The sequence below is a fragment of the Hoplias malabaricus genome, chromosome 3 (assembly GCF_029633855.1).
Source record: "Hoplias malabaricus isolate fHopMal1 chromosome 3, fHopMal1.hap1, whole genome shotgun sequence".
Classification (NCBI taxonomy): Eukaryota; Metazoa; Chordata; class Actinopteri; order Characiformes; family Erythrinidae; genus Hoplias; species Hoplias malabaricus.
In genome coordinates, this window is record NC_089802.1 from 72,766,728 (window position 1) to 72,791,260 (window position 24,533).

Genomic DNA, 24,533 nt, shown 5'->3' on the forward strand with positions numbered 1-24,533 from the left:
AAAAATCAGAAGACTACCTCAGAAAATGCTAATGTTAAAAGTGTTCCCCCAGTCAAAATACATACCACCGCATCACACGTCTCAAAAGAGAAGGACTTACTCTCTGCAGAGGAGAAAGTTGTAAGTAAGTCGGATGACAATGCCAAAAAGCAAACGAGTAAGATTTCAATAGTTTGGCCACCTCAAGGCGAGGCCACAAAGAAGAGTTTTAGTGTGGAGGAAGATATTAAAGTTGTCAAGCCTACCTGGCCTCCTCAAGACGAGCCTGTGCCACAAGAGAAAACCAAAGAGAGGCCACTAAGAGAGAAGACATCACCCACAAAAGAGGATACCGCCAGTGAAAATCAAACAGAAGGCAGACTTAAGGAAAATGGTGGTGACCAGGTGATAGCTCCAGCAGAACCTTCTAAATTTGAAGAGAAGGCTTCAGAGCCACCTCCAGCAAAAACTGAGGTGATGGCAACTGTCAATGAAGAACCTAAAGCTACAGAGGCATCGCATGGTATGGAAGACAAGGTTGAGCAAATGGAAGGTGAACCGGAAAAACAAGAAGAGGAAGAGATTGTAGAGATGAATGGAGAGAAAAGTCTGGAAGAGAAGATGGAAAAAGAAGAGGGAATTGAGGAAAGAGTAGATAACGTGAATCTAGAAGAGGAGACTGAGTATGTGGAAAATTTGAAAGAAGATGGACGTGATGGAAAAGGAGAAGCAGATGCTGTAAAGGTGACTATGATAGACAGTGGGACTACAGACCAAGAGACAGCCAATGGAAATGTAAACAATAACAACAACAACAACAACAACAACAACCGTAACCTGTTATTTGACAGTGATACCACAAGTTTGGGGTGGGGTGACATTAAAGCGCAGCCAAATCTTCTAGACCTCAGATCATTTGCACCACCTTCTTCTCAGGTAACCGTCAAAGAGGAAGTCAACACCAGCAAGATAAGGCATGCTGACATTTTACAGTTACTGGACCAGGACCAACCCTGGGTATCTCCAAGTGCCAACACTCAAGGCCTATCTGACCCCAAACTAGAGCATCAGCAGGCCAAAGACGTGGTTAGTGAGGATCCTCTCAAGGAATCCAAGTTCAGTGCCTCCAAGTTCCTGGATGACATATTTGCAGGCTTTGGGGAGAGCTCAGGGTTGCTGTTGGACTTTAAGGAGAACGTTCACAGCAAAAAATCCAGCACAAAATCAGCAGTTTCTCTGCTGGATGATCTTATGGATTTTGGAATGGAGACAAGGGAGGTGGCAGGCAAGCAAACTGCAGAGGAGAGGGACAAGGAGAGGCTCGATAATTCTGACACCAAAGATGCCAGCTTACTGGCTGGAGACAGCGTCCTGTGGGGAGAGGAACCGGACTCGTTGACTGTAGAGGAGCAAATTAAACGAAACAGATATTATGATGACGATGATGATGATGATTGATAACGTCTGATGTCACCTTTCATTTCAAGTGCAATCAGCCATTGCAGCCTTTTTATACACACCCTTCACAAACCTTCAGATATTGCCCTATTCTGTCCATGGAGAGACGGTCGTCACTATTTACTCAGAATGTTTTGTATTCATTTTACAGTTATCCAGTGTTGCTATTCTGCACATTGAATCTTTTAAAAAAGCTTTATATGAAGCACCTGGTGTGCAATTCATAAAGGGAATATATTATGCATTTATTTTTCTTTTTTTCTTTGTTTTGCTGTATTCCTTTATATTTCACATATCTTTCATGTATCTTTTGCTTGTTTATTAAATTACTTGTTTGTAATTTTGCTGATGATTTTATTTTCTTGATAATTGTAGGTGGCTCTTTTATCCACCTTTGTTTAGCTGGACTTCTGAGATGTCTTCAGGCTGGTTAGAGAGGAGTTTCTTATATCGCTTATGCATTGATCAATAAAATTCTCTTAAATACACCTAAACTTGCCTGTGTTCATTACTGTCCAAGTTTATAAACACACACACACACACACACACACACACACATTATCTGTAAGCGCTTATCCAGTTCAGGGTCACGGTGGGTCCAGAGCCTACCTGGAATCATTGGGCACAAGGCGGGAACACACCCTGGATGGGGCGCCAGTCTTTCACAGGGCAACACAGACACACACGCCAATCCACCTACCAACGTGTGTGGTTATATTTTTTTGGACTGTGGGAGGAAACCGGAGCACCCCGAGTAAACCCATGCAGACACAGGGAGAACACACCACACTCCTCACAGAACGTCACCCGGAGGAAACCGACGCAGACACAGGGAGAACACACCAACTCCTCACAGACAGTCACCCGGAGTAAACCCACGCAGACACAGGGAGAACACACCAACTCCTCACAGATAGTCACCCGGAGCGGGAATCAAACCCACAACCTCCAGGCCCTTGGAACTGTGTGACTGCGATTCCTGTAACTGGATGTTTTGAAGGTGTTAAGATGTTTTTGATTGGACTGATACAGTTGGTCAAACATTTAACATTTTAATGCATTTGTATTATTGTCTTTCCTCTTTGTTAGATTAACAGTCTCTATAATTCTAGGGCATAACACTCAATTCTGCAGATTTGTAGATTGGTTGGCATTCAGCTATGCAAACATAAGAGCGAAAGAAAGAAGAGTCATTGTGTTCCCACAGAGGTTCAATACCTTCGATCTGCATTCTGAACGGGCTGCTAGTCTCCCGCCCCTGCAGCGTTATTTTCATTCCACCCGTATTCGGCAAGCACGCTAAATCCCGCCTCCTGCGTTGGGATTGGCTTGTAAAGCTTTTTTAAATGAATAACGTTTGTGCTGTAACACTTTTTGTTGCAACACTGACAAAGGTAAAAATAACAAACCCAGAATATATATAAAATACAAAAATACACGTTATAAAAATAGTAGCTGAACAAATATTAAGTAGATAGCATAAAATATAGCGTCATAGAATGGGATTATGAGGCATTCATAGGAAATGTTTGTAGTCACTATATATAATTCAGCTAGGTATTCAGCGTATTCAGCATTCTTAAATAGAAGCAGCATATTGCATCACACCATTTTATAAGATTCAAATTCTGAAATGATGAGGAAAATGGTGAAATATGAATGACACAATATCGATTTACCCTTAAGTTTTGGATCACATTGTTTCCTCTAAAAACGGATAATTATTCGCATCTTCACGGGCTGATTGTTCCAACTCCTCCCGCTGATTGGTTGTAAGTGTGACCGCGGAGCCAATCACAACGCTGGAGGGGCGGGGATTGTCTGAAAACAGGTGGGAAATAAATGCGCCTCATTTCAGTACAAGGGTCAGCAGCCAAACGGAGAGCATCTACCACAACAGAGGCTGCAACGGGAGAGAAAAGGTAGGTGAAGGCATTGTATCTTTTCAGTAGCCCTTTTCACCTATTTTTATAACGGGTCCATCTTAATAAGCCGGTTTTGTTGTTTCCAAATGTGTGTTTTGTAGGGTTTGTGTCCTTCCCTCAGTACAAAAGGCAGGGAGACGAGCAACGTGTTCAGTATCGGGTCATGTGACGCTGCTGAATGGATATACAGCCTAAACAGCGTTCATATGTTTTTGGACAAGGCGTCTTAAGAGTTTGACTCGTTCCCAGCAGCTCTGAGAAGGACATATTTTATGGCTAACTGTAGACACAGTGTGTTAGTCAGGCCACTTCGGTTGAATTCTGTGGTCAATGCTGGTGTTTCTGACTCAGTTCTATAGGGTTAAAGCGTTATGAGTTGCTATAGGCTGTGTGTATAAGAATGCATTAGCTAATGCGTAGGCTAAGCTACACGACACCCCCAATTATACCAAATCAGCTTCTGCTTTTGTCAGCAATTCAGCCTCACATTTCCTTTCTGTGTATTGATTTCAGGCTGACCCTTAGGCTTCTGGGCTGTCCAGCTACTGTGAGCCCTTGTGGGTGATGGGAAAACCTAGTCCTGAGCAAAACAATGAAACAAGGCTAGCTTCATATGAACCTGTGTGGGTCAAATGACAAAATAAAAAGTCAACATGTCTTTAATTTAGAAAATGCTTGAACATGGCACGTGGTGGGCTGAGTTGAACACTTTGGGAACATATTAAAGGTCCTATCGCTTCTCCACAGGCCACAGTTTATTTTCCCAACCTGTGAAATCCAGCAGCTAACCACTAAATGTATTTAACTTTGTAAAGTTCCCTGCAGAGTGTGTGTACGCTGAGTATTTTCACAGTTTGCCATGTCAGTGTATTCTAAGGGTAACTGACATAGCAGAGAATTAACATCATGATGCTTGTTGATGTTTTTGTGAACGTGATATGAATCACAGTGTAACACCTTTAGCAGTTAGTGAATCCTATGTATTCATATATATTTATAATAATATTATTTTTTTGTTTGTTTTTGTTTTTTAAAGGTACATCAGTACATTAATTTGGGGATCTAGAGCTATGATTTTGTGCTGCATGCTGCAGAGTGTGCATGTGCATCGGAAATGTCATGTCTTTTTTATATATAAATTATTATTATTATTATTATTATCATCCATTCATTCATTTTCTGTAACCACTCATCCAGTTCAGGGTCACGGTGGGTCCGGAGCCTACCCGGAATCATTGGGCACAAGGTGGGATTATTATTATTATTATACTTCTTCTTCTATATGTGTAGAGAGAAAGAGAGCAGGCGACTTATTTATCAATGTTTTTGTCAGCTTTCATTTAAGATAAAATTTTCATCCAGTAGAAGTGTGTGTACATTATGAGCAGAGAAATAAGTTTCTAGTTGTTTAAATATGGTAATAACGGGAGAAAGGAAATACACTGGAAAAGGAAAGGAAAGACACTGGAACAGTTGCATATGACTTACCAAGCATACCCCAATCTAGAAGACTACATCTAGGCAGTCCTCCATCCATTAATCCATCAAATGCTCACTGAAACATATCTACAAAGCGCAATCAGCAAGCCTTGGGTATCCATGATTCAAGGTCATCGGTTCACTGGGTGCACTTTCTTAATTCAATTTTAGTAGGTATTAACCACAGCATACTGTCATAAAATGTGCCCATATATATACACACACACACACACACACACACACACACACACAGTACTGTGCAAAAGTGTTAGGCACCCTAATCGATTTATAGATATTTATTTGATGAATTCTGCATTGTTCATTCAGTACAGGAACATTATAGATTTACTTTACTACTAATAATAATGTTTAAAAAAATAATAATTGTATGTCTATAAAGAAAGCAACTTATTAAAAATTAGGTTACGTTCAACGTTTATTAAATAAATAAAAAACATTATGAAGGTTCCTGAGTTTTTGCATGATAAATGTAGTGTGACAATCCAACATCGTAAAAGAACTGTGGCAGATTCTCCAAGACACTCAGTAAAACTACCATCTAATTTCTTTATAAAACTGTATAAACTGTACCTAGGACTAATATTTAAGGGGGGAAGCTAATTAGGGCGGCACGGTGGTGCAGCAGCAGGGCCTGGAGGTTGTGGGTTCGATTCCCGCTCCGGGTGACTGTCTGTGAGGAGTGTGGTGTGTTCTCCCTGTGTCTGCGTGGGTTTCCTCCGGGTGACTGTCTGTGAGGAGTGTGGTGTGTTCTCCCTGTGTCTGCGTGGGTTTCCTCCGGGTGACTGTCTGTGAGGAGTGTGGTGTGTTCTCTCTGTGTCTGCGTGGGTTTCCTCCGGGTGCTCCGGTTTCCTCCCACAGTCCAAAAACACACGTTGGTAGGTGGATTGGTGACTCAAAAGTGTTCGTAGCTGTGAGTTTGTGAATATGTGTGTGTGTGTGTGTGTTGCCCTGTGAAGGACTGGCGCCCCCTGCAGGGTGTATTCCCGCCTTGTACCCAATGATTCCAGGTAGGCTCTGGACCCACCGTGACCCTGAACTGGATAAGCGCTTACAGATAATGAATGAATGAAAAAAGCAAATTGTCATCACATATAATACTGGGTGTAACATCACGATTACAGTCATTATAGTGTTTGAAGTTTAGTATCAAACAATTTTTCGTTCGTTCATTCATTTATTGACTTTAAGCATTTATCCAGTTCAGGGTCGCGGTGGGTCCAGAGCCTACCTGGAATCACTGGGCACAAGGCAGGAACACACCCTGGAAGGGGCAAGAATCAAACAGAATATTGAATTGTGAAACCAGTTTCCATATTGAGTTGTTGGTAGAATTTATTTATACATCCATTCTGTAGAGGTTCATTTAGGCTTTTGTTGCAGCCAGATTTAGGAGCATGAAATATATGGCTTCAAAGAAATCAGTGGTAATCCATGTCTTTTAAAAACCAAATCAGCTTTAACGCATATGAATTTGATACTTGACTAAAAAAAAAAGATATGCAAAGATGTGTCCAGAACATGTGACCGCTGAGGTGTGTGGCTCTCAGCTCTTACTCTTCTCTTTGTCTGCTTTTGGTCAAAACCCACACTTCCATGCACTGGTATGAAGCAATGTGTCATACCCTTCAGGAGTGCTTCAGGATTTAATGGCGGTAAGAGGAAACCAAACTTAAATTCCAATTAGATCTTAGTGATGTTTATGTGGTGTTAAGTGCTTGTGTGAGGAAGACATAGAGCTTTTTAAATGATTGTTGCCAAGCAGCAGATCTGTGCTGGCCTTTTCTATCAATACGAAGATGTAATGGTTCTCATTTGGCTCAATGAAGGATCTAAAATAGGCCTCTGGTGAATGCTGTGCCAGTACTCCCAGCATTTAGGTTAATGATGAGCAGGACTGTCAATTTGTAGAGTTAATGAAATGCTGTTTACAATCTTGGGAATAAAATCTTGGCCCGGTTTTTATACATGACTGCGGACCCCTGATTGAACTGCGCAACTGTAGCTCATGATCCTAAAATAACAAAGTCTATAGCAGCCTCCATTGTATGGTTCACATGTGCTCGTTTCATCTGAAATCAAATGTATTAATAGGTCAGGTGCTATGTTGGACGATTAGGTTTCAATCACAAATACCTCTCCAAACAGGTACTGGATGGTACTTCATCACTCCAGAGAATGCAGTTCCACTGCTTCACAGCTCAATGGGCTTTTTATCCGTTGGCAAAACTGGCATTGAGCATGGTGTGTTAGGCTCGTGCACCTGCTCCAGAGCGTCGTATTCTTTTTCCACAGTGATTTTCTGTGAAGATTCCATAAACTGCATATTTGTAGCTGAATTCATTAATCTACCAACCTTCTTCTAACATTCTGACATGACATACAAAATGGCAGCCATTCAGAAGTAATGCCGGTCAGTTGTGATTGCTTATGGCACACTGCGTATCTCTGGGTTATTAAATGTGGCTTCCTCTGACATTTTCTGTCATGGAGGATTTATGAACTTGACATAAACTTGTCCTGAACTCCTCCCTGGCAAACAGTTTAGCAGCACTGGCCTTGAATGTATTCACTTGGGGCTGAAATGTGAGCTGTTAAATGTCCTCCTGCTGCACATACTGCTTAACGTGAAGCCATGTATGCGTTGTATTCTTCTTCTTCTCAGATAGTATTGATTAGTTTTAGCTGTCTTCATAAATCGATAGATGAAAAAACTTCATGTGCTGCTGTGATACCATGGAGTATATGAGAAATATTATAATATTTAATGCCAAAGATGATTCCCAGCAAAAGAATGCATGCATTAATGTCCATAGCTAGGGAGAACCTGGACATAATTAGCGATGGGAGTTTCAGCATTAGGTTTACAGAGCAAAGAGTAATCAGATCATATGTTTGAGAAGAATGAGTTATTAGAATTGTATTTAACATGTGACTAAGGAAAGACCTCACAGTGTGACCCCTGTGTCTGTACAGCCACTGCAGCATTTCAGGGTATTTTCTACATTGTGTTTGCGCACTCGCTAAGAAAGAGACCGGCTCTTCTCTGAAGGCAACGCGGAGAGTAAGACTACGTGAATACTAATTGCATTTTCTTAGAAACGTGTTTATACAGTGTGTTAAATAAATATTTCAGTGCTCAACAGAAGTATGACAATAGCGCTGTAGGTGTGTACACATGCAGTAGCGGTGGGAAAGCTTTACAAAAATCTTGTAAGAGTAATAAGTGATTTGTGCTGAATACACTCTATTGCTTTGAGAAGCAGTGCATTGTCACAAATAAGCCGTACATCAAAAACTGACACTCAACCGCAGCATGTAAACAAATTAGTGTGGTGGAAAGGACAGGACATTCACACGTACCCTTTCCACTGTTTTGCATTTTATTGTGGACAAGGAAATTCTGGGAAATGGACTGAAGCAGTAGTGTAGCCAAAACACACAGAAAGAACTGTTCCAAATTTACCTGTTTTAGTGGAATCCACCATATGGAGAACCTGACTTCAATATGGTGACATCTCAGCCATTAGACAGGGAGTCTAAGAGAGTACTGCTGGCCTCCTTTCTCTCTCTCTCTGTGGGATGGCCCTAGCCAGCGTGGCCCATCTGTTGGTTGATGTAACAGAACTGGGCAGTTAGTGTTCTCCTCCAAGGGTTTTGAACCATCCAGTGGGGTTGTGTTAGCAGCAAGTCCAAAAGATAAAGTGGCTGGAAAGGAAAGGCAAGACAAGTTTATTTATAGTGTATCTTTCATACACAATGGTGATTCCAAGTGCTTTAGAGAAGCAGCATAAGGACAGTTCTAGTTCAACAAAAACATTGTGATTTGGGGAGACTTCAAATATGGGTGGAATCTATTGCTTGAAATTAGGGAAAAAAACGACAAGAATTACTACCTTCAACAGCACAGTGGTTTTAGAAAAACATGTTCTCCCTGTGTCTGCGTGGGTTTCCTCCGGGTGACTGTCTGTTAGGAGTGCGGTGTGTTCTCCCTGTGTCTGCGTGGGTTTCCTCCGGGTGACTCTCTGTGAGGAGTGTGGTGTGTTCTCTCTGTGTCTGTGTGGGTTTCTTCCGGGTGACTGTTTGTGAGGTGTGTGGTGTGCTCTCCCTGTGTCTGCGTGGGTTTCCTCCGGGTGACTGTTTGTGAGGAGTTAGTGTGTTCTCCCTGTGTCTGTGTGGGTTTCCTCCGGGTGACTGTTTGTGAGGTGTGTGGTGTGTTCTCCCTGTGTCTGTGTGGGTTTCTTCCGGGTGACTGTTTGTGAGGTGTGTGGTGTGCTCTCCCTGTGTCTGTGTGGGTTTCCTCCGGGTGACTCTTTGTGAGGTGTGTGGTGTGTTCTCCCTGTGTCTGTGTGGGTTTCCTCCCACAGTCCAAAAACACACATTGGTAGGTGGATTGGCGACTCAAAGGTGTCCGTAGGTGTGAGTGTGTGAGTGAATGTGTGTGTGTCTGTGTTGCCCTGTGAAGGACTGGTGCCCCCTCCAGGGTGTATTCCCATCTTGTGCCCAATGATTCCAGGTAGGCTCTGGACCCACTGCGACCCTGAACTGGATAAGGGTTACAGATAATGAATGAATCTTGCTGCACAAGAACTAAAGAAGGTTTTGTGCGAAGCATAAAGTAATGTTTGAAGACTGATGTTTAAGGAAAAGGCTGATGTATTATGCTAAAGTAAATGTAGTCTTTTTTATTATTATTATTATTTAAGATTACTTCAGTGACACCATAAATAGAACATTTTGTATTGGTTATGATACAGTGCAAATGTGCTCTGAGAAAGCTCAGACGATGTAGGCAAATAAATGAATTTTGAGCGAATTACGAGTGGGTCAGGGCAGCACTGGATAAGCACTTAGTGCTTTCTACTCCATTACATGCCAATCTATTCTGCAGTGATTTATCGAGGCTTGTTTCTCTACCTTAAAAGACACATGGGCAGTTTATTATGTAACACAGGTCTTAAAGAGAAAGATCCATCCATGACCATCTGTTGTTATGCAAAAGCACTGCATGAATTTGCATAAATTGTCGGGTCTCAGTATAAAGAGGGATGACATGTATGTGTATCATTTGCAGAATAGTTTTCTATTTGCAGCTTGTGTGTTAAAACCAGGCCAGTTTTTAATGTGAGTAATTTGAATTTCAATGAATTGTATCTCATTTATTTTACAAATGCATTAGTTCTCATTAATGTCAGATTTTCTAAGCTCTTTGGTCTTTTGTTTGCTGTATCCATAATTTTGCAGACAGTTCTGGATATTAAATGCCACTCCAACTCATCTGAAATGTATTGCAGAATGAAGTTACACTGCTTACAACCTAATAACAGTAGTTTTATACACTCTAGTCCATATTTGGCATGGAGACCTTACCTAGATAGGAATGAATGTTTGACCCAGTGTGGCCCACATCTGCAGTTCTCTTATGGCCCACATTTAGCCTTGAATGACTTTTCAAGGTGAGTCCATCAACACAGCCACATACGGACAATATTTGGACTAGATTTCATGTGTGTTTTGGACCAAATCTGGGCCGAATCATTGCCAGTCATAAGAGAGAGAAGTGGCACAGATTAGACCCACGTGTGTCTGCTATATGGGCCGGCTCATGTGCTTGTGCTCCAGAACATTTCACTTTGTTCAAAATTATTTTTATCAAATCATACAACTGTACGTCTTCACAATAGACGCACCATTTTCTGAATGTACTCATTATGAGGAACATGGGAAGGGGAAGCTGGACAACTGACACACTTACATATGTAAATTCTTTATCAAACCATGAGACTTACTCTCGCGCTCACACACACACACACACACTTTTTTGGTTACTTGTTAGAGCTAGGCAACTGTGACCCATTTTAATCCACATTTTTCCTCGCTTCTTTCAAGTGTCTTCAACACAAGATCAAGAAGAACGTACACACCTCTGTAACACGTCTGACTCCGGGAGCAGTTCTCTCTCTCTCTCTCTCTCCCTGTGTGTGTTCACTTGATGCCAATTACTAGCTATCACTCACCTCTTTTGGATAAAAATGACATTACGGAAAACTGATGCATAAATTCTCTTGTAAAATGTTCTTAATTGATTCACAAAACATGATTTTTTTTTTGATCAAACGAACAGATCCCATTTCCTCACTTTTGGCAAAAACTTCAGAAAGTGCTACTTGTCATGCAGATAGCTTGAGAATATGCATATAACTCAAAATGAAAACCTTAGCCTTAGCATCTACACACTACAGCTAAGTTTCCTTGTTTACGATATGGGCCCTTTAAGAGTGACACATGGAACATTTGTTTTTAAACAGAAAGAAATCTCAAATCAACTCTCAAAAGGGTCTCAACTTTTGATAGGCATTCATTCATTATCTGTAACCCTTATCCAGTTCAGGGTCGCGGTGGGTCCAGAACCTACCTGGAATCATTGGGCGCAAGGTGGGAATACACCCTAGAGGGGGCGCCAGTCCTTCACAGGGCAACACAGACACACACACACAGTCACACTCACACCTACGGACACATTTGAGTCGCCAATCCACCTACCAACGTGTGTTTTTAGACTGTGGGAGGAAACCCACGCAGACACAGGGAGAACACACCACACTCCTCACAGACAGTCACCCGGAGGAAACCCATGTGGACACAGGGAGAACACACAACACTCCTCACAGAGTGTCACCCGGAGGAAACCCACGCAGACACAGGGAGAACACACCACACTCATCACAGACAGTCACCCGGAGAAAACCCATGCAGACACAGGGAGAACACACCACACTCCTCACAGACAGTCACCCGGAGGAAACCCACGCAGACACAGGGAGAACACACTCCTCACAGACAGTCACCCGGAGGAAACCCATGTGGACACAGGGAGAACACACCACACTCCTCACAGAGAGTCACCCGGAGGAAACCCACGCAGACACAGGGAGAACACACCACACTCATCACAGACAGTCACCCGGAGAAAACCCATGCAGACACAGGGAGAACACACCACACTCCTCACAGACAGTCACCCGGGGGAACCCATGCAGACACAGGGAGAACACACTCCTCACAAAGAGTCACCCGGAGGAAACCCATGTGGACACAGGGAGAACACACCACACTCCTCACAGAGAGTCTACCAGAGAAAACCCATGCAGACACAGGGAGAACACACCACACTCCTCACAGACAGGTCCCTGGAGCTGTGTGACTGCGACACTACCTGCTGCGCCACCAATGCCGCCCCTTTTGATAGGCAGTGCACGAAAAATACACCAAAACTTCTACTTGGCAGAATGGGCGATCTTGAATGGATGTTTTTAATGAATTGCGAGTAAGTTATTGTTTATTATATTTATCACATTAAAGTTCCCTGGTTTACATTGGGGACACTTTAAAACAACAGCTGGAGATAATATTTCTCTAATTTAAATATGTGATAAAGCACCGAGCGAACGTTTATTGTTTGAGTGTGCAGTCACCTTATGTTGATTGTATGTGTAAATGCGTTTATGGTTTTGACTTCATAACCATTATTAATTCATATAAATGTCAATGCTTGCGACATGTGAGCTTTAATATAATAATGTTTTTATTATTATTATTGTTAGAGTGAAAGGCTAGGTGTCCCTAAACCCTTTGATGTGTAGCGCGTAAATCCTTATGATTTTGTTGTGACAGTTTTGCTCCTGTGCACCCTAGTGTTTACTCAGTGAGATGTTGACCTCCTGCAGAGAGGACAGAGCAAAAACACCAGCATCAGTGATTTTCAGGAGAGAGTGTACACACACACACACACACACACATTAAAGCCATCTGTCACAGATTGTCCAACCAGTGATAGTGTAGTCACCAACAAACAAACACACACACAGTGATGGTGGTGGCAGGTAAGGACAGTGCCAAGTCGAAGGTTAATTGCTCTGCCTCCTCACTGTCCAGATTTGTATCCCGCGGCTACAAGTAAGCGACCCACAACAACCAGCTGCTGGAGCTTCCTTTTCTTTTTTTTCTTTTTTTTTCTGAAATACACTGCTGTATTCAGATTGGACAAGAGGTCAAATGCCTTCACACCAAAGTTAAACTCTGTGTGTGTTTGTGTGTGTGTTAGTAATGTCCCAAATGTCCCTTCCCAAAATCCTTTAAGCCACCACCGCCTTTTGACACCAGATAAATGAAACAGTTGCAACACAGAGGAAGATAGGGTGAGAGAGACAGACAGAAAAAGAAAGTGTCAGAGGCGTGATGTAATTGCCATTCAGTTTGAAGCCCTGTGGCTTTATAGAGGAGGCAGACATTAACGCTGTCATACATCACCAGCGTTGTCCCCTTCGTCATTCATTATCAGCCTCTGGCGAGCATACAGCTCGGCTTCATTAGGCCTCAGCTTTGCCCGTGTGTGAGCCAGGCCTGAACGAGAGATAATGGAAAATTAGCAGGAACGCGCTTTAAATGCCAAACGTCTGTTGATTAAGTTTGGTAAAGTAATTGCAGAAATTGTTGCACTAGTTCTGCACACACCGACTAACGTTTACATCTAACGTAGCACCAGAGCCGTTAAACTGAAGTTATTCGTTTTTCAGGAGGTATTCATTTTTTAGAAGATCCTCTAGAATAAAGAAGAGAAAAGTTAAGGAAAATAAGTGAAAGTTTTCATGGAGTTTTCAGAACTGCTGTCCTTTATGATTACATCATCATGCCTCATAGTCCAGCTTATTGAATGTTTTCAAACACTAAAAAAGAACTGTTCAGATGTGAATTTATATATTATTTATACCCATTATCCACTGGTTAACGGTTCTCATGGGTCTTAATGAAACATCTGTGATAGGCTCTGGACCAAACGCCTGAGCGTCCACCAGCAAGAAGCATTATGCAAAAGCTTATTTCTCTTATTACTCCAGGCTTTTTTTTTGCTTAGTTTTCTCACATTTTGTGATTTTGTGATTACACATGTAACTTTCATTCATTCATCCATCCATTATCTGTAACCGCTTATCCAATTCAGGGTCGCGGTGGGTCCAGAGCCTACCTGGAATCATTGGGCGCAAGGCGGGAATACACCCTGGAGGGGGCGCCAGTCCTTCACAGGGCAACACACACACACACACATTCACTCATACACTCACACACTTACGGACACTTTTGAGTCGCCAATCCACCTACCAACGTGTGTTTTTGGACTGTGAGAAGAAACCGGAGCACCCGGAGGAAACCCACGCAGACACAGGGAGAACACACCAACTCCTCACAGACAGTCACCCGGAGAGGGCATCGAAACCACAACCTCCAGGCCCCTGGAGCTGTGTGACCGCGACACTACCTGCTGCACCACCGTGCCGCCCACATGTAACATATACAGAGATAATAATAAGCAGGGTATAAACTTCATTAGCTCATGTCTGCTTTGGTCTTTGGAAAAGTACAGAAGCAAGCATCTGGAAAATGTATGCCTTTGCTGCCCTGCTACATTTAGAGTGAAGGAAATATTTGTTTTCTCTTTCTTTAAAAGTGACCTGTGGTTTGGTCCCTCGATGGGATGTTAAATTAAAGGCTGGATATCACCTGGCGTGGCAGTCACTGCTGCTGTTAGAGCTGAGAAGAGGCCTGCAGTGAGCGTGTGCTGGTGTGTGTTTGATGTTAAGTGTGTTTTATGAGTAGGACCATTTCTTTCCCTCTGCCGGTGTAAGTGGGTGTGTGTGGAGCACTCACAGAAAGGTCACCCTGCTCAATCAATGCCTATTACAGCGAATTTGAAGCTGCCGCCTCCACCAGTGAAAGTGAAGCTCAGGTCTGTTTGCGGTCACACACACACACAATCAGCTGGGGGGAAGTATTGCCACATGAACATTAAGGGTACCCTTTGTTGAACCTCCTCACAGCATGGAGCCGTGGATATGTGACCATGGACTGACCTGCACTCAGCACAAAAGAAAAGGCAGGGAAAGGAGTAGGTGAAGGCGGGGGAGTTACAGTAAGGAACTTAAGAAATCTGAGTACTACCTACCCAGGGCCCTAAGCTTTATAGGCTGGGCCCCAGTGGAGAGTATAAAGTTTACTTTGTGCTGTCATTTTGAATTTCTTAGGCATATATGTTACAAGGGTGGCGCAGCAGGTAGTGTCGCAGTCACACAGCTCCAGGGGCCTGGACGTTGTGGGTTTGAGTCCTGCTCCGGATGACTGTCTGTGAGGAGTGAGGTGTGTTCTCCCTGTGTCTGTGTGGGTTTCCTCCGGGTGACTGTCTGTGAGGAGTGTGGTGTGTTCTCCCTGTGTCTGCGTGGGTTTCCTCCGGGTGACTGTCTGTGAGGAGTGTGGTGTGTTCTCCCTGTGTCTGCGTGGGTTTCCTCCGGGTGACTGTCTGTGAGGAGTGTGGTGTGTTCTCCCTGTGTCTGCGTGGGTTTCCTCCAGGTGCTCCCACAGTCCAAAAACACACATTGGTAGGTGGATTGGTGACGCAAACGTGTCCGTAGGTGTGTGTGTGTGTGTTGCCCTGTGAAGGACTGGCGACTGAAGTACTTAATTTTGAAAGGAGTATTTATTTAAACTGGATTACATTTGTTTTAATATGCACATTTTTTTAGTCAAGTCCCTGGAAAAGACGCCTTGTTGGTACGACGGTCACAGATCATTTTCTTGAAAAGGAACGGAGGGTAGAATTTACGTATAAATAAACCGACAAATTTTATGATATAGGCCTAAATTGAGCTTCCCCTCCTTGAAAGACCAGCATCCGCCACTGGTTTCCTCCGTGTGCTCCGGTTTCCTCCCACAGTCCAAAAAACACACGTTGTTAGGTGGATTGGCGACTCAAAAGTGTCCGTAGGTGAGTAAATGTGTTCCTGCCTTGCGCCCAGTTATTCCCGGTAGGCTCCAGACCCACCGCAGCCCTGAACTGGATAAGTGGTTACAGAAAATGAGTGAATGAATGAACCCCTGCCTTAGACAGATCACCCCATATCCCTCAGTGCTAGCAAACACTGAGATTACAGGCTCAAAACACGTAATGGAGACCCAAGAAACATAACTCGAGAGAGAAAATGCCCCTGGCTGCTGGTGTTCTCCTTTTTTGCTCTGATAACGAAACTTCTAGTGTGTTGAGTAGCTGCTAAATATATTCTCGTGGTCCTCCAGTGAGGTATTAATATCAGTGAGGTACAAGCATTAATGTTGGATGATTTTATTTAGGATCACAAATGGCACTCCAACTCATCCCAGAAGAATAGGACGGTGCTCTGTCGCTCCTGTAGAGCCGGACGATATGACCAAGATTTGTATCACGATATATTTCTTAATTCCGATATCGATATGAACAATAAATAAAAAAAAAAACCCCAGAAAATCTGCCAAGAACTGACAGCAACATGACATCACCATCAAACTAAAACCTCTTGATGTTTTTAAAACTAAGGGCCGTGAACCTATGAACGACAGTGACAAATGCTGTAAATAATACACATTGGAAATACTGAAAATGTGTATAAAAATCATATCATCGCTATTGAAACATTTTATATTGCAATTACACTGATATTGAATTATTGTCCAGCCCTACACTGCTGGCTGTCATCCCTCTGGCATTGGTTATGGTGACCTTAGCCTCATATGCAGCTTCTCCAGAGCATTCATTTTACACAAGCAAATGAACATTTGAGAGAAAATGGCTCTGTTTCTGTTCTTACAGAGCCCACTCCTTCTGCATCATTCTGTTGGGCTTTATTAACAACACAGGCCAGACCCTCTGTCTTCCTCACAGAAACAAATGGGCTGTTTTTATCGATTCCACAGTCCCCAAAGTTCCTTTAGAGCTGCCATGTGTGATTTGAAACATATCTGTGCATGCTGCTTGTCGGAGATTGTTAGAGATATTATTTTTATCATGATTTATTTTGCAGCGCCTCTCTCTGATAATGTCAGTGATTTCTGTGAGAATAGTTTCCAACTGAATGAACTTGGACACCACCTTTTCCATCACTTCTTCTGAAATCAAGGGATATTAATAGGTAGTTTATCCTCCTTGTCTGCAGTAATTGTGTCTGCTCTTCCTGGAAGGCTTTACACTAGAGGCTGGTACATGTCTGTGAGGATTAGTTTGCATTAAACCCGGAGATTCCATCATTAGTGAGGGCAGGCACTGAGATGGATGATCCGTTCTGGATCGAAGAAGCCCTTCCATCTCATCTAAGAGGTCTCAGACTGCTCTCCACCTCTGTAAAAACACACTTCTCCACAGCTAGATACAGCTTTGCTTAATACCCCTCCAACTGATGCTTGGCATTGGGCATAGTGACCATAAGCTTATGTGCAGCTCCTCCAGAACTTCCCACTTCATTGTGTGCTTTCCAGCTGAGATTATACAAGCTGTGCACGTTACTGTGTACAAAAGATGTCTACGAGTTTTGGACATGCGGTGTAGGCAACACTTGACTAAGGTTCAAAACATCCATCCACACTCTGTATGCATTTATATTTTGGAGAGGAACTGATGTTTTGTTATTCCTGTTTGTGGAGGCGTTCAGATGCATCAAGTAATTCACGTTTGCCAGATAGAGCTGCCAGGAATTCAAACCACTGCTCTGCATGTGTTAACAGAACGGTAGTTGTTCTCGAAGAAGGAAAAATTGACAAGCTTTCAGTCACAAAAGCATTTTTTTAAACATTTGACCACTGACTCTGGTTATACCTCCACAGCACAACGTAAAGACCTACTCTGTGTGTACCCTACACTGTTACTGTGGTGGTCTCTTTAATTAAGAAACAATTGTACCTTCTTTAATTATAATTGTAGATTTGAAAGTTGTTGATTTCATACGTCCCTTTTCACCTCCAGGAGTTTTATGATGTTCTTTTATTTTACACATTTCTGTAATGAAACGATATAAAACAAAACTGGACTTCAAAACCACTGCTGTATTTTTTTAAAGGTCTGTTTATTCTGTACCTTTAGTGTCCAACAGTGTCCCTATACCATATCTTTTTTCTGTGAGTGTATGAGTAGTCATTTTTTTCCTATAGTTGCATCTTTCTACGGTCAATAAAAGACTGTCAGAGAACAAGAAACCAAGAAAATGAGAAAGTATAGCTATATATGTGCTTTTAAAAAATGTGCCCACGACCACTGCTCTGTTCATGTAAAGGCACTTGTCCTAGAAAGAGCAATATTCAGACGTAAAATCTGGCGTGATGGTTACCATTGAATCGTTAGTAAACTTCATGAAGAGTTTAAAACACACTTCAAACTGATAATAGACTCTTTGGAGAATGTAGTATTCCGATCCGGACTGTATTAAAGTCTACAGTAAGTTGGGAAAACCTCAAAATCAATTTTTCTGACAGTGTACGCCTTTAAACCTGTGCTCATTTATATTGTTATAGTCCAATTAAAAACATGTAGGAAAAAAACTCCTTAATTGCATATATTCTAATTATTATTAATTACAGGAGGTCCTCGGGTTACGTCAGTCCCGAGTTATGATGTTTCGTGTTTACGACACATCTCCCGTTTACTGTGCAAAGCCTTGTTTCGACGTAAGTGGTTTTGCGTCGTAAACGTCGTAACGCGAACTTCGTGTTTGGTGTGCGCGGCGCGGCGGAAGAATACACGGTGACGTGGCTCGGGACCGAGGAGGATAGGTGTTAGGATAGGATAAGTGCTTACAGTATGTTATTTACGTACAGTATGTACGTATGTTTTGACTTACACCGAAAATCGGTTTACGACGCGACGTAGGAACGGATCAACGTCGTAAGTCGAGGACCCCCTGTATATATATTCTAAGTAATTCTGGACCATTCTTATTGGTCCATTCATCATGAAATTTTAAAATGATGCAAAGGACATCTGCCCTGTTCAAATGATGACAATACACAAAAATGGAGATACATGGTTTTAATTGGACAGCAACAATAGGATCCATACTTTGTCTGAAGATGTATGTAGATGTAAAGAAGAATCCTAAATTACTGTTCTGTTATGTTAGTTACAACACACCCACGTTGGCTGACGTCCTGCTCTGTGGTGGCAGGACTGAGAGGTCAATTCTGCATTCTTGGACTCCCAGCCGTTGAAGTCATGCAGGAGTCTTTTTGGGTGATGCTACTCCCATCGGAAGCTGGATGTCTGAGAAAGCACTGGCCTTGCTCTCTGTGTGGGCAGAATGGCACCCCACTACCTAATTAGTAATTACACAGTGCGATGCTAGCCAAAGCAGGCATCTGCTAGCTAAAGCAATACAGTTGGGATGTGAAGGATGAATTGTCAGCTGGCTTCACATCTTAAAGGAAGCATCTCCTCACCATCCACCGTCCACATTTTAGTAACATTGGCCTGGGGGTGGGATGGGGTGGGGAGGGTGACTGGCAGTGACTAACAACCGGAGAGAAAAGTGGACCTGTATTTTCGACTGAATGTATTGGCGTTCTGATATATTGGTTGGATGGTCTGTATGTATAAGATAGGGAGAAAGGAGAAAAGAAAACATGAAAGCACAAAGAATAACTCTGTGCAAGCTGTTAAAAATGTGCCCTTGTACTTCACAGCATTACAGGAGAAAGGAAGAAAGAAAGAGAGGATCATCTTTCATAGGTACCTGCAATAACGCAGTGCGGAAGGAACCCTATGGTGTTTCAGCTTGGAACTGAGGCAGAAATGAGACGAATAAAGAATGGAATGCCACATTTGAGCTCAGTTTAATGTATTTTTTTTAATGTCTAATATAATCCTAGTAAACAGGAATATTGGGTTGAGGTGCCGGAGGTGTGTGAGAGGCTTGAGGGGTTTGGGCAGATTTTTTGATCAGGGTGTGGTAAAAGAACAGTGAGAATGAAGCTGTTTGAGCTGCAGGCTTTTATTGATTTCCTGTTTAATTGGAGTTAAAGCACAGGCAGGCTGCACGCAGAAGGATTCTAGAGCAAGAGTGTGAACCACAGACTCTCTCTCTCTCCTTCCCCCTCTCTCTCTGATTTCCACATTTCATCTTTATATCTCAATCATACACAAACGTCTGTGCCTGCCTTCTTTCCCTCCTGCAGACTGCAAGCTCACCAGGAGGAAGGACTGGAGAAGAGTGAACGGAAGCCAGATATCTGAACTCTAACAGCACCGATGTTTTCTGCTTCAAGAGGTTGCCTGAGAATCCTGTGTCATCCCGCAGCACCTGAGCTTGAGCTGTTCATAGTCGATTGTCTGGCTTTTACCTGCTCCATGCTTTATTAATGACCGCCGAGACTGACGCACTGCAGTGATGACAGATGCACCCTAATCTTAGCAGACAGGACCTGAGTCTGGATGGAGTGACTTGGTGTTTCATCAAAGCTTCAGCAAACAACAGCAAGATTTTGAGTTCTAGACATGGTTAGGAGGTCTACCGCAACTTGGCTCCCAGGTTGTGAATGAATATAAAATGACCTTAAATGGCTGGCCAATGCAGTAGAAGTTATCGTCAGGGCCATGGTGGCCTTGGTTTTGTCTTTGAACACTCGGTATTCCTGGTACCATGCCTCTAAATACAACCAAGCATGACTGGACATTAAGTGCCAAAAAGACCGCCGCAACCAGAGCGATGTTTTTTAAATAACTGCACGTGACTGGCCAGCAGGCTGACCAGGCAAGCCAGGTTGTGGCGAGATGCCTTCAAAGGTGTCATGTCTGTACCTGCTCACTGTGGTCTGCTGGGCCAGTGCTCTGTGGTACCTCAGCGGCTCCCGGCCATCCACCGCCTACGTGAGCCAGATGTCCATGCCCATCCGCAGGCATTCGCCGAGACTCCTGAAGAACGTGACGTTCAGCAACATCCGCACGCGCACCCTCAACCCTCACAGCTTTCGCTTCATCATCAACGAACCGAACAAATGTGAGGGCAACGCCCCCTTCCTCCTCATCCTCATCAGCACCAACCACAAGGAGTTTGATGCCAGGCAGGCCATCCGAGAGACGTGGGGCGATGAGGGCTTGTACAGCGATATACGCATCGTCACACTCTTCCTTCTCGGCTACAATTCCGAGCCCGTGCTCAATCAGATGGTTGAGCAGGAGAGCCAGATTTTCCATGATATCGTTGTGGAGGACTTCATAGATTCCTACCACAACCTAACCTTGAAGACCCTGATGGGAATGCGCTGGGTGTCCTCCTTCTGCCCCAATGCCCAGTACGTCATGAAGACAGACAGCGACATCTTTGTCAATATGGACAACCTGGTGCTGAACCTCTTGAGACCCACCGCCAAGCCCAGGCAGCGCTTCTTCACAGGGCACGTCATAAACGGAGGGCCCATCCGGGACACGCGCAGCAAGTGGTACATGTCCAGGGAGTTGTATCCTGAAAGCAAGTACCCTCCCTTCTGTTCGGGCACTGGTTACGTGTTCTCTGGGGATATGGCAGAGTTGATCTATAAGACTTCCCTCCACACCCGTCTCATTCATCTCGAGGATGTGTATGTGGGCATGTGCTTACGCAAACTGGGGGTTCACCCCATTCAGAACAGTGGCTTCAACCACTGGAAGATGAGCTACAGCCTCTGCCGCTACCGCAGGGTGGTCACTGTGCACCAGATCTCACCAGAGGAGATGCACAGGATATGGAACGATATGTCTAGTAAGAAGCATCTTAAGTGCTAAGAAGGTAGGCCTTGTGTCTGCTGGACTGGACAGAATGAACATGCTATACATCACGGCTTCGCTATTCGCACAACTACTGACGCTGTTGTAAAATGTGGTTCTATTGTCTTCAAACACACATGGTCGAGTGGTTAGGTGGTTGGGGGCCTATGGTGGTGTCGTGGAGCCAGACGTGATTTTGTAAGAACACCTGGGAACAACAATGAGAAATTCTGAGGTAAATTTGGAAACATACTTATTGGAATTGACAATAGACGTGGCTAGTAAGTCGCCTGCAAAATGTTCCAATTAAGCATGTACATTGGTGGTTGTTGGTGGGCTAGAGGAATTTGGGATCAGGTTTAAGACGGAGCATCCACTTATTAGCAGTGAATATAACATAGATTTCTGTCCCCAGAAGTGTATTCTTGCTACAAAACCTTGTCTGGCCCCAAGAGATTCCACTGTAAGGGAACAAACAGGGGTTCCATCACAAAAAAAATATCTGTATCAATATGCACAAGTGTTCAGATCTAGGACCAGCTTCTCTCTGTTCATATTGTCACATTTGGAATATTTAAGGCAAAAAAAAGCCTAGCACATCAACTTTACTCCAAAATTGATACATGCAGCTGCAAGTTTTTGGCTGGATTTGACATCATCCAGTTAAAAGGCTGAACCAAGCTTGAATGTTGTGATGCACAGTAGTGTTTGAATGTGTGGGGAACCATTTTGTTCACTATTTGATGAAGGGGCTTTCTGATTTCAATATACACCAGTATTATATGCTAGACCTCCAGTGCAGTGGTCACCAGTGCCAGTAAAGCTACCTTAATTTTTCTTCTTGCCAAGCCACTATCTGGAAAAAAACCTCTTTCCTTTTAAATTTATCATTTTAAAAAACCATGAATGTGCAAACGCTTTATATGAGGTCAATATACAACAGCAGGAGACAGACGGGGAATGATAACGTGGAGAATAACTCTAATAAAAACTCCGTCAAGTTAACAGCAGCTAAGTTTCTCTCGGATGTACAGAGACGCATCAAGGTCATCTGTTTTTAGGCGTCTCATGGGAATGTGATTTAAAAAAACATATGCAGCAGCCTCTGTAAGAGTTTTAGACGCTGCAAACAAACACATTTAGTTAAATCTGAACTCAATTGTGTGCTGCTTGTCTTGTCATTGAAGACAGAGGAACCTGTAGAAACATGTTCAACAAGTTTGTTCAATTTTATTTTATGTTTCGTAAGACACAGAGCCTGTTACACCCTGCATTATCGTGCATGTTTTGTGCCCATGTAAAGGCAGGTCTCCAGAATGCACTTTAATTGGATTATGATCCAGTTAATTTACACCGCTGCCTCTTTTGCCTTTTTTATCGTAAGTAACTTTACATTATCAGCACCTCCCAACGTTTTGATTTGCTTTTTACTCGGACCTGTAAACCATCGTTGATCTGGACAAACTGAAGACGCACCGTGGTGCAATGTGTAAATAACCGCCAAGGTTTATCTCGACATGATCCCATGAAACAGGTTAATGCAAGGTGTAAACAGGCTCTGAGAGACCAATGAGATTCATGTCACAAAATATTATCTCAGTGTGTCCGACATGTAGCCTTCCTAATGAGTCAGAGCTAGGCTGCTGGGGTCCTGATGGCTCCTGCCTTATGTAAAGCCCCTTGAGTAATAATCCAAGCTGTACCTTCAACGGTGGCTGTGTATTTTTCAGCAGCTTTGCAAAGCAGTAGAGCTCAGTAGTGATCCAAAATTAACCATTAAAATAAATAAATATACTCTGAATATATAAAGGGACCATATGGACACATGGCCTCATGCAAAGATACGCCCACACATCCCACACGTGTTGACCACCAACACGACCCCAATATGTGCCGGCACAGAAAGTGCAGGTCGAGTGTTACAGGGCAGTGAGCAAGGTTTTCTGGTTACAGCTCTGTATTCCAGCACATTCCATTTAAAATGAAGCATGTAAAAGTGTAGCGTGTGTTTGGGGGTGATGCTCTGTCAGAGCCGTCCTGCACCCGCATTCAGTGGCTGTTTGTTTTATGGGCCTTTAGCGGACTTGTCCTGGTGCTCTGATCTAATTAACAGACAAGAACAGCCCAGTATGTTACAGCTTTATGGACCAGGAACCCTACACAGTATTTGTGCAGTATTATTGGACTTAACGCCATGCCTGTTTGACATGCGTACAGTGCTAAAGTGTGCACACACCTGAGTGTGCGCTTGTCATGAACCTAAAGACATTGTAATGGTGCCAAAGTTTCAAAGTTGTTGACCATTTATTACAGGACAAGTCACTGTTATTTAGGACTCTGGAACAGGTAGAAAATGTAAATATACAGCGTGGGCCATTTTATATGGATACACCTTAATAAAATGGGAATGGTTGGTGATATTAACTTCCTGTTTGTGGCACATTAGTATATGGGAGGGGGGAAACTTTTCAAGATGGGTGGTGACCATGGTGGCCATTTTGAAGTCGGCCATTTTGGATCCAACTTTTGTTTTTTCAATGGGAAGAGGGTCATGTGACACATCAAACCTATTGAGAATTTCACAAGAAAAACAATGGTGGGCTTGGTTTTAACGTATTATTCTTTCATGAGTTATTTACAAGTTTCCTGACCACTTATAAAATGTGTTCAAAGTGCTGCCCATTGTGTTGGATTGTCAATGCAACCCTCTTCTCCCACTCTTCACACACTGATAGCAACACCGCAGGAGAAATGCTAGCACAGGCTTCCAGTATCCGTAGTTTCAGGTGCTGCACATCTTGATGGTATGGTGTGGTATATGGGGTACAAAGATAGTGGGGCCATTCTTCATCAGTGGAAACTTCAAGGCCACTGGATATGTGAAATTGCTGCATGATGATGTGTTTTGCTCTTTATGCACTGAAGCTGGCACGTTCCCGGAGATTTTCCAGCAAGATGGTGCACCACCACATTATGGGTGTCAGGTCCGAGCATTCCTAGATGAACAGTTTCCTGGAACATGGATTGGTCGTTGTGGGCCAGTTGAATGGCCCCCAAGGTCTCCCGATCTGACCCCCTTAGACTTT

The 24,533-nt window shown here is 43.2% G+C and overlaps 1 protein-coding gene across 2 annotated transcripts; it reads left to right on the forward strand.

The window, feature by feature from the left end:
* Nucleotides 1-3,309: 3,309 nt before the first annotated feature.
* Nucleotides 3,310-23,860, forward strand: b3galt1a (UDP-Gal:betaGlcNAc beta 1,3-galactosyltransferase, polypeptide 1a). 2 transcript variants are annotated; one of them, XM_066662843.1, is made up of 2 exons: nucleotides 3,310-3,359; nucleotides 19,881-23,860. In XM_066662843.1, the coding sequence occupies exon 2, from the start codon at nucleotides 20,476-20,478 to the stop codon at nucleotides 21,463-21,465; it is 990 nt and encodes a 329-aa protein (XP_066518940.1). In that variant the 5' UTR covers nucleotides 3,310-3,359; nucleotides 19,881-20,475; the 3' UTR covers nucleotides 21,466-23,860. The 2 variants fall into 2 exon arrangements, with proteins under 2 accessions (XP_066518940.1, XP_066518941.1); XM_066662844.1 differs by lacking the exon at nucleotides 3,310-3,359 and adding an exon at nucleotides 6,441-6,514.
* The last annotated feature ends 673 nt before the right edge of the window (nucleotides 23,861-24,533 follow it).